General features: G+C 38.3%; 1 protein-coding gene across 5 annotated transcripts in view; it reads right to left on the bottom strand.

The window, feature by feature from the left end:
* LOC139947966 (uncharacterized) overlaps positions 1 to 16,890 on the bottom strand; it is a 134,440-nt gene that overhangs the window by 104,911 nt on the left and 12,639 nt on the right. Inside the window, exon 1 of one of the 5 annotated variants that reach the window (XM_071945866.1) lies at positions 14,560 to 14,905. The exons of 3 other annotated variants lie outside the window; for them this stretch is intronic. In XM_071945866.1, the coding sequence (XP_071801967.1) occupies positions 14,560 to 14,581 (22 nt within the window). In that variant the 5' untranslated portion in view covers positions 14,582 to 14,905. Of the gene's footprint in view, positions 1 to 6,624; positions 6,837 to 14,559; positions 14,906 to 16,890 lie in introns of those variants that run through there. One more of the 5 variants, XM_071945867.1, reaches the window with a different exon arrangement.

Here is a 16,890-nt window from a genome sequence, read left to right as displayed (position 1 = left end):
CCATTAGCTTTTTCACTAGTAGACCATATTTCAAATGAAATACAAAAATGCTTTCGAACACTGAACTAGACAGCCAGACTTACAGTTCAGTTTGACTGGTCCTCGGGTGTTTTAACTGGCATCTGGCCAGCGGACCACAGCGTTAAGGGAGAATGCTGTGAATGATAAGTATATTTTAATAAGTGTTCACGTACACACTTCACTTGTAATCGGTAAACACAAGACCTGGAGTTTGATTGATTGTACAAGGCAAAGAGCTTTTCCTGTCAAAAAGGGAACTTCCATTAAAATAACACAATATCCATGGTAACGTTTGCAAGCCACTAAGACCAAAAAACAATGGCAACAGAAGCCTGAAGTTCAAACTCTTTGAAGAGCTAAAGATTTATGTATTAATAGTGACACGCAAATAACCGTCTTATTTTTTATTGTTTTGTATATTTCTTGGTAACCAAGGATGCCTCATAAGTGAACTTAAATAACTGTAGCTTGCCAGCCTGAGGAAACCTGTAAACAAGGGGTGCTTGCTATTGTGTGAACCAGGAACTCTTCCTGTGTTCTGTGTTCTTTTATGAACACTACCCATAATAGAACAGGGCTACATAATGGTCCCATCCGAAGGACACAGTAATAATGGTAAAACATCTTGCTCAAGGAAAGACACAAGTGCTATGACACCCAACCTCTGCTGATCCCAGTGCTCTTCACCGCTTTGCCACAGCCTCGCCCGCCACAACATTAAATTATTGAAAGCAACTATGCTAGCAAATATTTTGAGAAACCACAAAATCCCCCAACAGTAATTTTAACACATGAAGACAGAATTGCTTGCCTCAACCATTAACGTAAACAAGGCCCAACATTCGCGTACTACTGACATTAATGTTATGGTTTTTTTTCACCGATGATTAAACATTAATGATTTACTGTCAATACATGTAGGTGACGTCTTAATTGCAGCTAGCTTGGCAATGTACACAAGTTGCACTGTGTGTTTAGTGGGAACATAGGAAAAGAAAACTTTGAACTGCTTGCTGTGTACACAGAATATCAACAAACACCAGTGAAGCGTGGTACTGGGCCACAACTAGTCTTGGTGCAAGAGCTGTTTGTTTACTATTCATTCAACTATTGGGATCCCTCGCTCCACTTCTCCTTGCTGCACACATTACTATCGAAGGTTAACAGAAGCTGTTGAAAAAAAACTTTTAGATCACCCCACACCACACTCCAAAACCCGTAGCAGGATCGCGGCTTACAGAAACGCCCTCTATAGTCGCGACAGGTGTAGTGTTGAGAGAATGAGGCCTTGAGGTTGACCAACTCAACAAGAACGTCTTGCACCAAGACTAGCCTACAAAACCAGCAATTACATCAACCCTAAATACCCATTGTCAGACCTGCTAGTTAAAACAATCGAAGCTAATGGAGTGGATCTAATGAAGCAAAGCTTAAAGAGGGAAATCCGGACACTTGTTAGGTTCAAATGAATGATTCAAAGAGAATCACCACAGCTAAACTAAGGGACATGTTCATTCAAAAAATGAACATGTCCCATAGGATTAGAGGTCAGATTAGGATTATCCAGGATCTGTGGATTAACATTCAGAGCTTAGCATCTCTTCCATTTAGAGAATTCTATCTTAGCAGCATTGAACCAAACTACCATCAGCAGCTTACCGTTAGTGAAAAAACAGGGTTCTCTTTGGTATTTATCAAACCTTGGGGCATTCTGGACCCAACTTGTGTACGTTGTGCCTTAGTGGTAGAAAGCCATTTGCAGAACTGTAAACAAGGTCATCTGAATATTTTACTACTTGGCATACTGGGCTTTCTATAGATATTATTATCTTGATGATTTTTATGAATTAAATCTTTAGTTGTGGTCCCCCACCCCCCCCCCCCTCCCCCCCCTGAAAAAAGGGAGTATTTTTCCCCTTACATATTGACCCTATTTTGCAAGCATCGGTATGCAATTCGAGTGTATCGGCCCAACACGCTAGCTAAATGCATGGGGAGAACCCATGCAAACATTTGTAACCGACTCTGGATGCAATTATTTTGACGCATTTTTTGACGCAATTTTTAAGAGTTCTATGACAGTAAATGCTGAGAAGTTTTACAATTTGCCAGAGCAAGTCTCATCTGTGGCTGCATTTAATTTTAATATTAGTTCGACTTAACTGAATGAGACTGAAAGTAATTGGTTGATAATAATTTATATTTATATTTAGGCTATAGAGCCTAAGACTATCTATCTGTTCCTTCTTCCCGTTTCATTTTTTGTCAAAAAGAAAAATGAAATTTTACAAATTTATTTGTTACCATAGTGCGTTTTATAACAAACTGTTTCAAACGCTTTTTATAGACTAACTCGTCTGATCCAAGGCAACGTGTTCCTTTAATGTGACACTGTGTAGATTTAAACCTGGTCTTTTGACAAGTATTCTGGTCCAGTAGAGATTTTGAGCTTCGTACAAGCCCTGCAGACTTGTGGATTTTCCCTAAATTTCAAGCCCTGAGTGTTCAAAGTAATTTTTGCTAAACCCTTGGATTATTTCAGTATGTACGTATGCTACAGAACACCTTTCCACTGATTTGATAAAATGTTGCCAGAGACAAAATGTTCCCCTACATGTATGTACATCAAAATAAACTGCTGTTGTTTGTCCTTCAGCTCAATTTTATCTTTCATTTAAAAAAACAGTTGTCACAGATCTGCTTCTTTATCTTGTCTGGGCTGATTAGTTATATCATGGGTTTATTTGCGTTTGTGGTCAGTTTGATATCATAATCATAAATGTAGAACAGTAGACTTGTACACAAGTCGTCAAATATTTGTTGTGGTGATTTTTAGCATAACGGTCTTCATGACATACACCTGACTGAAGGGAAATGGAAACTAAGAAATAAAATTGTTTGGTTAGTAATTTTCTAGGGCACAGTTTCACCATGGAGAAAGGTCCCTACACCATTTCGCTTTCCATAAAAGAACAAGTCTTGCTTACAGACAGTCTAGGACTCTTAAAGTAACATGGAAAAAAGATAAAAAAGGTCTATCATGGAGCAAGCTGTACCAGCCCGTGCGACTCAACGGGTACTTGTGATGACAGATTCAAAATACAGTCTTTTGTCTAATGTCAAAGTTTTGACAAGTTGAATCATAGCTTTTCAAGACCAATAATGCAAAACTTGCTTGTTTCCATTAATGTCAACGAGTCAGGCCAAAGATCATTGGTTTGGGGTCAAAGGTATACATGTACATTGCCTTCTCCCCTAACCACCCCAACCGCCACATTGATAGGAAAGAAAAACTGCAAACAACCAATTAAAGACGACAAAAACAAACACCACATCAAAGTATACTTGACATAGAGGTCGTTCACACGCCGTACTAAAGTTGGTCTAAGTCCACTTAGACCGGTTCGGGTTCAACTTTTGTGCGTGTGAACGCAAATAAAGTTAGACCGGATCGGGTTTAAACCCCAAAACTTAAACCGTCCAGCGAGGCGGTCTAAGTCTAAACCGGTTCGGGTTTATCTTTTAACACTGCGTGTGGACAGAATGACATCCGGTTTTAACTCACAACGGACGACCCATTGTGTGGTTCAATGCACACGCCCGGGACCCGGAGTGCATGTACACGGTTTCTGTTGCCTCTGATGCTGAAAAGCACCGAGTATTTATATTACTTTCTTGCCGCTTACCGAGTTGGCGAAACCCTCTCGATCGGTGTATGCAGTTTAACACAGGCCCACGCCCATGATTTATTAAATTCTGAAACAAAATTATATTTTCCAAGCTTTTTTTGTTGAGTGTCCTATAATAAATTGAAACTGTTTTTCATGCGTATACTACGAGCGCAGCGAAGAAGCATATTTCGTAATGCTTCTCACATGTACAGCGCTGCCATCCCATAGTGATCACTCTCTGATATCCCATCGTTATCCATCACCGATCCCGTGGATGTGCCTTTCTATTGCCGTCACCGTTACTAGCGTGCTGTACTTTCAATCTAGGAGAATGAACTGACTGCAGTGGGCGCGAGGCTGTGTGTAGGGGAAATTCCCTACGCCAGCAATATCACCACGTTGTTGGGAAGTTGGGAAAATACTGCAAAGTACATGTGTTTACGTAACTTGCACGTATGTAGTTGTGTTGACCAGCTTTTGAAATCGCAACTTCCGATCGATTGAAGTACAAACTACAAGTATTTAAGTCGGAAACAGTTGTATAAAACAAAACACAAAAATGAAACGTGTTCTGTTTCATGGAATATGGACAATATTTTGGTGAGTTTTCTCGGCGGTTTGTATCAATATTTTGTTTGTTTAAAAAAAAAAAATTCGAGTCGTGTTCATGTTTGTTTTAAGTGCCCGTGTACTCCCAACCGTAAAACTGTTGCCGCATTCGATTGAGCCATTTGTATCCAATAATTATGCCCTGTCTGATCATCCAGGGCATGGGGCACTCAGTATCTCGGCATACTCTGTGCGTGAATCTGATGAATAAAACCGGATGTTAGAGCAACGGGGTCGCGTCTACTGTGACCTCTTAAAACCGAAGATAAACCGGATCGGGTTTAACTCAGTGCTGTCTGAACGCAAAGGGGTTTTATTTTTACGACCACCCCCCGCTGCTCGTAAAAGTTAGACCGGTTCGGGTCTAAGTTAGTACGCTGTCTGAACATACCCATATATCCAAAGGAATCTATGAAAATAAACCGCTGATTAAAAAGTCACACCTCATGGCACATCCCTTCTCCCATATATTTACCCCTACAGGGTCCGATATTCTTTCCGGGTCCGATACCCTTACGGGTCCGATACCCTTACGGGTCCGATACCCTTACGGGTCCGATACCCCTACGGGTCCGAATCCCCTTCTTTTTTTGCAACTCAACATTTCTGGCTCAGTGTTCATCAGCAACTCCGATCAGTCAAGGAAAACAACAAAATCGTCCATCGGGAGAATTTCATGACCCTAACACCCCAAAAGTCTGAGGCAACAGATGGTATATTTTAGCATTTCGGTAAGCACGTAGGCCTACATGTGTACAGTAGCATCAAGAACTTCTTTGATCAATCAATCTTATTCCCAGTGCATGCGTCAAGTCTTTAACATCTTAGATCCCCAACTGACAAACCCTTAAGACTCATGGGGATGAATCTTTAAGAAGCTCTAAAGACATTTCTCAATATACCCGAGCAGCGTAAGGGGCACTAGTCTGAATCAACCCCCAGCTATGCACCCACACTGGGGAAGGTGGGGAACACTATTTATAGCTTGGCAGGATTTTAAGGGGATGCTCAATGATTAGCGTAGATCCATGTTTATGTAAACTTGAAGGTTGACTGGGTGCTAAATTTCTTCATTACCTGTTACCTTCTGTGAAGGTTGATAAAACAGGCAGATGCGTAGCAATTTTAAATTACAAACTGCCTAAACACTAAAAAAAACGCCATCCTAATAATAGTAACAAATATCATAGAAGGGCCTAAAGGATATTTATTTATACAACGCCTGGTGCACCCTGCCTTTAATTTCCATGACAAATTCTAAGGTTTAGAATCCTTACATCTGTTGCTTTATCTATCAAGACTGATGCAAATTCACGAGCGAGCTTAGTGAGAAAACTCACTTCCTGAACATATGTTTGCATCAGAGTGGATTTTCAATGACTATTAAATCACACAACCAATTAATACAAGTAGACCATCGGATGAAGTACATGTACATACGATCAAAACGTATGTGGCTATTAAGTCAATAGTCCATACACTACAACTCCAAAAATTGATGGGAAAACAAATTATTTATAATTTCTCCAAAACAAACGAGCCAACCAGCAGCACAACAAGCTTCTCTCACTTTTTGTCACCCAAGGATGATAGAGATGTTAAATAAGTCAAATGGCAGCAAAGTGCAAAAAAACACAAAACACAATTTGCGTTTATGTTTAATACACATTGCTGTCATGCTAGTTTGAGTATTCATAAACCTGGAACTTGTGGCTTGTTATGAAATCGTTCTGTTTTTGGAAAAAGCTTAACAATACTTTTGTGTCTGACCATGCATGGTCTGTTTAAAAAGTGCCAAATTACAATGGAGGGTTATGAAATCGTTCTGTATTGGGAAAAAGCTTAAAATACTTTTGTGTCTGACCATGCATGGTCTGTTTGAAAAGTGCTGAATTACTATTGAGCATTTTGCCTATATTAGGAAGCACAATAATTTGTAGTTGCGATAATATATCATAACCCTTATTTTGATGCATTAATTTGAGGTTTGAGTAGACCATGGAGCTAGCTCAAGATAAGTACTATGGGGGTATGGGGACAGATAAAGTGGGGTTGCATACTGAGCGTTCCTAAATTCTAGTTTTGAAATAATGCAGAGGACATTGGTAGTCAGCGAGTTCACATACTGGATTCCCCTACCATCCCCACCCACCTCCATCCCCACCCCACATACCTCCCCACCCCCAGAGGAAATCCCAGTCCGCAAAAGGATTCCAAGAGCTACTCCCCCTCTACATATCAACGAGTACAGTCCAAAGAAATCAAAGCAAGATTTGGATCAGCAGGTAATCAAAGAATACCATTTAGAGAAAAAGACACTCACCTGTTGAGAAACAACTTCCAGCTCAGAAATAGTCTTTGCAGTCAAAATATCCTCAGTAAATACTCAACTCAGTCACAGAGAAAGGTTGTCACCTCACCAGGCAAAAATATCCACTATTAGATTAGCAAAATTCCAGTCTTTATACCATTCAAGTCTATGAGGATTCAAGTGATCCTTCTTACAGACACACTGCTGTGTGTATAGTGTAGCAACAGTCTTTTGATTGCGCATGCATGTACATATACATTGTACAGTGCATCTGAGCACATTACACACTATTAAAATCGGCATTGTCCATTATCTACAGAGGGGGGGAGGGATTTGTTACAGAGAGGGTCACTGCAAGTGGGCAGATACACAGGTTTTGTTACAAGTGATCTGGGCCAGGTATTCAGACAACAAAAGGGTGTCTTGTTCAGCGGATTTGGGGGTTTTCAGGGATTTGAGGGTTTTCAGGTGTTATGTAACGAGGGACACCTTCCAAACAATTGGAGAAATCCAGGTTTAAATACAACAGTGTGTTGGGCATTCAGTAAAACTGAAATCAATAGCAAAGCAACTCACTTGTGGGAGGTCACTAATATGGAAAGAGGACATTTTATGAGGTTTTTTAAAAATGGATATTGGATGCGGGACAAGAAGGCGCTAAGACCGTTACACTTGAAGGAGTGCTCTGGGGTCTCCAAGACGGACTGAGGATTCTATATATAACTGTCTTGCAATAATACTCAGTAAGGAATATGAAAAGGCAAATGGTAGACACTGGGTGAAAATTAATGGATTGGCAGAATTAGGGAGAATATGATGAGTATCAATTAATGATTTAATTGAACAAAAGAGCGCATCTGAGCAAAACAAATAAACACAGCAGGTATAGACCTACAGTGCCGAATCCTTGAATGAATTAAACAGGGGGGGGAGGGTTGGAGGGGAGATTTAATGCCACCCTCCCCTCCACCTCTCCCTCCCCTCCCAACAAATGGTCACACCAATAAAAAACAGTCAGTCCATCATCCTGTCTTATTGTTCATGGAAAATATAACAGACGAAAGATGAATGAAAAATTTACTACTTATTACCCACTCAAGCACCTCTGCATTAATAAACAACAACTAAACCCCACACAAATATCGGGCACCTCTCAGAAATAAAGTAATGCAACTAAAAGCAACTAAAACATCAGCTATTACACCAATTTGATATGATGTCATTATGGTGACACATCTTACATTAAAGACCTAAATTACCTGTCATTTCAAAGCTCTTATTCTCAACATTTTTTGATGATCAAATCTGCCCACTTTTTTGTTTTGCCACGAATGGTCCCATTAAAGGGACAAGTTGCCCTGGGTCTGACAAGTTGGCAGTAATAAAAAGTATTTGTAACCGCTTGTTATAAAATGCATATGGTTGGAAAGATGTTTTAAAGTAGAATACAACGATCCACACAAATTTGCCTTGAAATTGCATGGTTTTCCTTTTGCTTTGTGAACTAACACAACTAACAAGGCATATTTGTGTGGATCATTATATTCTACTTTTAAAACATCTTTCCAACCATATGCATTTTATAGCAAACGGTTACAAAAGCTTTTCAAAGACCAACTCGACCGGTCCAACGTGGCAAAGTGTTCCTTTAATCTAAGCCTGAATCATTTCACCACTCTACGAATATTGAAACTAATATTTACCATGGCCCTATATATACTCCCAATGATCAGTTAGACCCAGTGTTGAGTTTTGGCAAGGTGTGGTGACTGCACCTAGTTCTGCCATGAACCATTCCACATCTAACTAGGTGCCTGAATCAATTCACCAGTCTACACATTTTGAAACTAGTATTGACCATGGCCCTATACTCCCAATGATCAGTTAGACCCAGTGTTGAGTTCTGGCAAGGCCCTGCCTAGTTCTGCCATGCACCATCACATATCTAACTACATGTACATCTGAATCATTTCACCAGTCTGCGAATAATAAAACTAGTATTGACCATGGCCCTATACTCCCAATGATGGTCTTTGTCAAGTCTGATCTACACATCCTCCCAAGACAATCTGACCTGACAACAGCCTCCAGCAACCAGAACGAGATGCCCGCATCGTCATCATAAGAAATCTATTGAGTCTCAAAATATACCTCCGCATCGTCATCATAAGAAATATATTGAGTCTCAAAATATACCTCCGTGCTCTCCAGAGAGTCTTCTTAAAGGAATGATCTTGACAACATAAATGATGAAGAGAAATTTCCATCATTTATGTTGTCTAGATGGTTATAAAGCCTCCATTAACCAACCAAGATTCAGTAACTATGGTAAATTGAAAAACAATATTCCAGTGACGAAGTGACAATGACGTTCCAGACAATGTTAAATTAAAAACAGCATTTCAGTGACAATATAAAAGTAAAAAACAATGTTTCAGTGACTATGTTAAGGTAAAAGAATGTTCCAGTTGAAGTGAAAACAAAGTTCATTGTTCTGGATTTTGTTCAAATTGAGGGATAAGAAAGAATGGAATTTAAAATTCCTAAAAAATGGCTCTTTAAAGTTTAAAAGCTTACCCGAGTTGGGACCCCCCTAATTCTAGATCCATTACTTCCCAGATGTTATAATTCAGGAGGTTTACATACTATGTGTATTACCACAAATAAACCACAGCTTTTTACACAATATGGATCATTTCATTTCTCCTTAAATGACTGCTTTACTTATTGCAAGACCTTTGTTTTGCTTAAAAAAAGATCCTGGAATTATAGGATAACTGAGAAACCACAAGCCATACAATACAGACTTATTCCAACTGCAGTAATAGAAATTTGCAAAAGTGCTTTGTGGAGTCTTCAACGATTATCATTGAATTTGACAGTGGATGGCACAGCTCAAAGAATGAACGGCCTACTTGTGTGGAATTTATAATCAGCTTGCTTTAAGAGTGAAATTAAACCGTTTCTTTTTAAACAATCAAGCTTATTAAATCTTCCAATGACATCAAAGAAGAGGCCAGAGAAGATGTGTTAATTATGAACAAGGTTATTTGAATTCATTGAAGAGCAAGTAGGATGAGGTTGGAAGGGGTCATCCTTTATGGTCCCAGTAAACACTTTTATTGTCTAGATCTAATTTACTCTCCGTGATCTAATTACTAGCAGACTGCTTCTGTTTACCTCAGGCTAACAGCACAAAGGATGACTCAAAAGGTGGATACTTACCTTAAAGGTGCAGACTAAATGTGTTTGCTTAAAGGGGAAGTTGCAAACGCTGAAGAAGGAACCCGCAGTGTTACCAAATTTACACTACACTGTACTACACACACAGACATTAACTTTCAAAATGGTGCAACTAAGAATATTGTGAAGATGATGTCATGTGAATTGGGTCAATATATGACATCTGACAGTCTCTTTATTCATTATTCATGTAGGAGCCATATAGGAGTAACACATCCCTGTGGTGATCAGATTTATTTCACTTTTCCTTTTTCAGGCAGCCCATTTTTTGTTTTGTCTGTTGCTCCTTGGTTGTTGCCCAATTTGGGGTTTTCAAAGTTTATTATTTTATACTAAATGTATTTTTATACTATATTTCTCTGAATGTGTTTTATCTGAATGTATTGTGATATGCCTGAATAAATCAACCCTTGAGGAACCAAACCATGATGGAAAACAGTTTACATATTTGCCAGCCAGTGTTATATCCTTGGAACATTTTCTCATCTGTTGTAGGTTATGATAGTAGACAACAGGTTATGACAGGTCTGTTGTCAGTTGAGGTCAGATGGCGGGGCCAAGAAATAAATCATGTTTTTTTTTTTTCTCCAAAATTAAAACATTCACCATATCTAGCAGAAGCTGTCATTCCAATTTAAGAAATAAATTTCAAAAAAAACAAAAAAACATCTATGGCACAGTTTAGAGAAATTCCATTAAAGGCACTGTACACGTTTGGTAATTGTCAAAGACCAGTGTCTCACTTGGTGTATCCCATCATAAGCATAAAATAACAAGCCTGTGAACATTTGGGCCCAATTGGTCATCGAAGTTGTGAGAAAATTATGAAAGAAAAAAACATCCTTGTTGGACAAATCTGTGTGCTTTCAGATAGGAATCAAAGACTTTTAGCTAGAAGTCTTTTATTATTTTAGTGAGAAATTACCTCTCTTAAAAAAAAACTACGTTACTTCAGAGGGAGTCGTTTCCTGCAATGTTTTATACTATCAACAGCTTTCCAATTCTCCTTACCAAGTCAGTTTTTAAGTTAATATTTGTTTTGAGTAACTACCAAACGTGTACCTTCCCTTTAAACACATTTGAAGTGGGAAAATTTTAAAAAAATTCCTATACTGGTTTTTCATAACAAAAATTATAAACAAAAAGGTTATAGATATAAAGGCCATTGTTGTTTTTAATTGACTTAAAGACTTTTTATAAACTTTTTTTATCAAATCCATGGAGCCCCTATTCCCTAACACAATATATGTGTGTACCAGTCAAAGTTATGTATAATGTACAATGCTTGTGCCTAGTACCATCTAATTATACTAAGCAAGTTTACTTCAAATTAGCTTTTTTGAAATGTTGCCTCACTGGGTCAGGTTTTTTTCTCATGAATGAAATTTAACCTTGCTGAGTTTTTGATTTAATTGAATAATGGATGGAAGATTCACCCAGAATGAATTGCAGATGTCTTTAATGCATCTTCAAGACTTCTAACCAGGGACATTGCTTTAGAGAGAGGCGAAGAATCCCAGAGTAAATACAGAGGAGAAAAAAATCTATAAACTCTCAGGAGACAAGACAGTTGGCCTGGTCTTGAAATTCAGATTCTATGAATGCCAACGATGTGGATCTTGGGCATGAAGCGCATCTCATTCCCTGAATACCTCTCGGTCTAAATCACCAGCGGAAAAAGAGAAAAGGAGACGGCGGTGGGAGACGGCAGTTGTTATCTCTTGTTGCCGTCTTCATCTTCGTCTTGGCCGAAGGGTAAGATGGAGGAGGATTTATTGGCCTCACATCTGGAGCTTGAAATTACCAAATTGGAGTTGTGGGTGTCTTGGGGTAGGGTGGGAGGATAGCAGATGAAATAGGGGATGGAGTGGGTGTCTTTAAATTATCTGCAAGGGTTACGATTATTGGCTATAGGGAGCAAGACAAGGTGGAGACAGCCAACTCAAAACTTAAGTTGTCTGTCTCCACCTTTCCTTGCTCCCTATTGTTTATGTTTATGGTTCAGGATACAACAGGAGAAACTTATCGGTGAAAGAGATCTTGAAATCATAAGAATGCAAGAATGGCTTGTGAATTGAGAGGGAAAAAGATCACCAAGTTGGGGGAGGGGGGAGCACTGAAATGGCAGAAAATGGGTTTTGAGAATGTCACTTAGTCTTGAGCGAATCTTTAAAATGTATTGATTAGAGTACAATAAACTTAAAATTTATTTAATTTATCAAAGATGTAGCAAGATACATTTGTTGTTAAAAAAAAAACAAAAAAAAACTGGATCACTACATTTTTTAGGATTACCTCAAGACTAAAATTACATTCTCAAAACATGTTGTGTTTTTTGTTTTTCAAATAGAGTTTAGTTTTTACTTTTCATGAGGTGGGGGTGTTGGGGTTTGGAAAGTGGAGGAGTTAAAAAATTGGCAAGAATGGAATTTTTGATAAAGAAGTCTATCCTAGTTGCCAATTTAGGGTCAGTGAGAACTGCCTAAATAAATAAGAGTTCACATGTAGCTACAACCATCTTAACATCATTCAACCGTAACCAAACAACCTCCTTCCCCTACCTCTAATTTAATTTCCACATATGTACACATGTTCCCAATCCCTTACTACAGAAATTGTGCTCTTTCTTACAATAATTACAGCGTGCCAAAAACGTCCTTTTCGGGTGGAAAGGTTTCAAGACAGAACAAGATGAATTATTGATCAGTTGGAAAGACTGTAAAATGATTTGAACGATTTGAACAACGATAAACGCACACTGGAGCAGGAGCTTCCACTAATCATCCCCTGTTCATCCTACTTGAAAAGGTCAAAGGTCACAATGCCACAAGGTTTTTTTTTCTCCCAAAGTCATCTCCCACTCTATGGAACAAATTCCCCCAAAACATCAGATGCTCAAACTCAGGATGGTTTTGACCTTCTCTCTCAAAACCCATTAGTCCTAAATGGACTAATTATTCTACTATGCAGCACATTATGGACTCAGTAATGCACTGTTTCACAAAAGAAGTACAATACCTCTGTTATGAACTCAAGACAAGTCTAATTTAAAGCCATTTAAAGCCCTTTCGGTAAACAGTATTGTCCAAGGCCCACACTTCATGTATCTAAGCTTGGGCGATATCGATTTATTTAATTCATGATATATCGCCGACAATATATCGCGATATTCGATATAATCACAATTAATTAAATTTGACATCATCAGTCTTTAAACTCCCCGTGAAAGTTGTAGAAGAGACAGTCATAGCATAAGAGAGGTGTTCTAGACATGGTGCACCCCATAGGTTTGGAGTAAAACCAAAAGAACAGGTCATTATAATGACCTGTTCTTTTGGTTTTACTCCAAACCTATGGGGTGCACCATGTCTCAGTCTAATGGCTTTAAGTTTCAGTGCCAAGGATAGATGTAAAGTTACAAGTAATTGAGTTAATTAAATGTAAAATACAATTATCCATGAGCCCACTCCCTTCCTTGTTTGGAAGACTGCTTGCATAACCTAAACTCTTCCCCCCCCCCCCTCTTTGGCGGTTTCCAAATGGAAACCACAAATTATGTTTCTATAGCAACGACTGTTATTCCCCATCCTATGGAAGCAAGCAGGGTCAGTGGTTTCTACAAATCTCGTAATCTGTGTTTGATGACCCTCCACCTTAACAGCTGGGTAAACCTAGACTTTCATTGCACACTGCAAACTTTATACACTTCAGAAAGTCCGACCTTTTTCCCCTTTAAAATCCCTTTGAAAACTTAAATGGAAAACACAAAGTGAAAACAATTATCCTTTTTGTGATTATACTATATTTTCATTTCTTGACCTACCTGAACAACTTTTCGAACAAATAATTTCATTGCACACTGCAAACCTTTATCACTTCAAGAAGTCCAATCAAAATTCCTTTGCAACTTGAATGAAGACAAAACAAGCGAAAATAATTATCATTTCTGTGATTAGGCTATAGCATAATCACAGAAACGATAATTGTTTACATTTTCATTTCTTCTTAATTCAACCTGCCCAATCTTCTGAAAAATAATTTCATTGCACATTGCAAACATTTATCACTTCAGAAAGTTCAACCTTATGCAGACATGCCAACCTCTGGGATCACAAAACTGTATTCTGGGATCACAAAACTGTATTCTGAAACACCAAAACCTGTATTTTGCATCAAAAACCTGTATTCTTTTATAAAAATGCCTTCAAAATTCCTTTGCAACTTGAGAAGAAAAAAAGTGAAAAAATTATCGTTTCTGTGATTATTACTACATTTTCAGTTCTTCTTTCCACATTCCCAATCCTCTAAAAAATGTGACCTACATAAACAAACTTACGAACCAATAATTTCATTGCACACTGCAAACTATTATCTCATCAGAAAATCAAACCTTTACACCTTAAAATTTCCTTTGAAAACTTGAATGAATACACCAAAGTGAAACGAAAGTAGTGTTTCTGTGAATATACTACTAACATTTTTAATTCTTCTTTCCGAATTCCCAGTCCTCTGAAAAATGACATAAACAAACTTGTCTAAAATAATGAGATCTACATAGAACATCTGGTTCAATCTCAGAAGCAATCCAAATCATCAACTACTTTCTTTCCAAAATATCCCACACATTTCCAACGTCACATTCCGTCCTAGAACTTCCTGAGGCAACAAGCCATGACAAAACAAAACAGAGAAAAATAATCTTACCTATTGTAAATCGAGAATACATCCTTCCTTCGTCCAATTCCTCCCTGATTTATCACCACCCCATCATCACCTCCAGAAATCACCCAGAACACCAGACACCAAAGTTCCCTTCATTCATCCTCAGGCTCACATCATTTCAGAATTTATCATATTTCAAGTTCCACCCCTCAAATAAAACTTCTCAACTTAAAAAACTTTACGCACTTTCAAAAACAAAGTGGGAGGGAAAATCGTGGCAGATCTACCGTGTTTCACCCGTCCGCTAAGTCCGTCAGTGAACAAGATCCGTTTCAGGCCCTCTTCGTAAATCTGTTGAAATTCCTGTCAAGCTTATGGTTGTTCAATAAGAAACTGGGCTAATATTCCTGAGACGACCCTGAGGGGCCGTGGGGATGACGTGGGACCTTAGGATTGTGGATGAATAATCTCGCAGAATCAAAGTGAAGTTGTCGTTAAAAATATATGACTTATACTCCACAGGACATCATCTTATCAAAAAGTTTAATGGAGGTGAGTTCCGGTGGACTCCCCCCACGGAGTAGACATGTTGAAGTCATTCAAGAAGTTTGGAACAATGAAATTAAACTTTGCACAAATGGGTCTCTTGGGGCTATAAACAGTTTAATGGTCGTTCCAGGTACATTTACAATACTTTGCTGTTGGTGGGTCCTTCCTTCATATAGAATGGTTACAAATCGGTAAAACCTCTGGAAATGTAATTTTTGTTTTAAGACTTATTAGTAAAAACTATAAAAAGAACTAATCTTAGGCAAATATGTTCTTCCACCAAATGCTTAACTTTCTTTTTGATACCAGTGGAGTACAGATGAACTGAAACATAAATTTTAACATTTGTATTAAAAAAGAATCATAACAACTTCAAGAAACACTTATCTTGACAGTTGAATTTGTGAATCTTTTCACAACAAATCTGACCCCAATATGGGGGTTAATTTAATTACATGTCCTTTTTCTCTTTTTTGTTTTCGCCAAAAGGAATCTGTTGCACAATGCAGTTTCCAGACTCACAACTTAACTCAAGTTCATAAATATTAATCTTATAATATTTAATTGCAGAAACCAACTTTACTTTTACTAATATTTTCAGCCAAAGCTTGCACCCATATTTGGCAGGAACTAGCATACCAACATGGTGTATCAGTTGAAATGTTCCGTCTTTCCGACTTTAACAGATTTCCTTCCGTGACTCGTCATCGAGTCTCTAAATTAAGTTATCGCTTCTTTTGAAAAGAATAAAAAGAGCGAATTTAAGCGGGAAAGCTGTTAAAGCGATCATCATTCTTGGTTTGGCTGTCATTGCAGTAGTTTCCCTTTTCAATCGAGTTCTATGTTCAACGAAATGCACAGCTGCGATGAAACATGATCCTCGACTGGCACAATGCCAATCACCTTGGGCCCTATGACAAGCTTTCTTTAACATTGGAAAAGGTCTCTAAAGGTATGTAGATACCTAGATGCAAGTTTAATGTCCTACAATTTGGGTGCACAAATTTGTGTCTAGAAAAATTCAGTATTTCCATTAAAAAAATTAAGTTATTGATATAAAACATTTCTAAAAGTCCAGCTGACTTGCAAACCACACACCTTTTGGGATTTGAGTTCCTTGGTGTTGGCGGTAGAGCAAAGGGGAAATGCCGTCCTGTCAGTCCGTTAGTTTTGTTTTTATACTAGAACAAACTAGTTATCATATGATATAATTTTATAATTTTTGCACCATCTTTGGATTCGGCTGAAGCCCTGTACCTACGCAAAGCAAGCGCAATTGCCAAACAACAACTGTGGGCCTGCGCGAAACCCGAAGCCCAAGCAGTGGTTTTGAAAAGGGCTTCTTTCCTGTCGCAGTCAACAATTATCGTGATATCCAAAACTGAGGTCTGTCAAAACCTGAAACTTAAGAACGGGGCACTTTAATCACTGTGCAGAGTCAACTAACTTGACATCTAAGATCCTTAAGTTGTCAATTTCACTGCAGACTTGTTTATTCAGTTGATAATTACTAGGTACCTGGAGGGTCTGTGAGAGGACCCATGGGTAATGGAGGGATTAAGTGGTCCAATGTCAACTGAGGGGTTGGGGTGTAGACTTGGGGTTTGACAATATTCACACTGAGAGAAGGATTTCCTTTCAGTTTCACACAACTTGTATTTCGTATTAAAAACATCACGACTTAAATTGTTTTTCTACTTGTCATTTTTCTGTGAACGAGGTAAAAGTCACTTAACACCTTTGAAATCTCACATACTATTCACTGTAGTTAAACACAACAAAATGCTGTCAATATTACACTAATATTACAATATAAGCTTTTTC

Source organism: Asterias amurensis, chromosome 15 (assembly GCF_032118995.1).
Source record: "Asterias amurensis chromosome 15, ASM3211899v1".
Classification (NCBI taxonomy): Eukaryota; Metazoa; Echinodermata; class Asteroidea; order Forcipulatida; family Asteriidae; genus Asterias; species Asterias amurensis.
The sequence above is the reverse complement of the archived record's forward strand: the minus strand, read 5'-3'. Positions and strand labels throughout refer to the sequence as shown.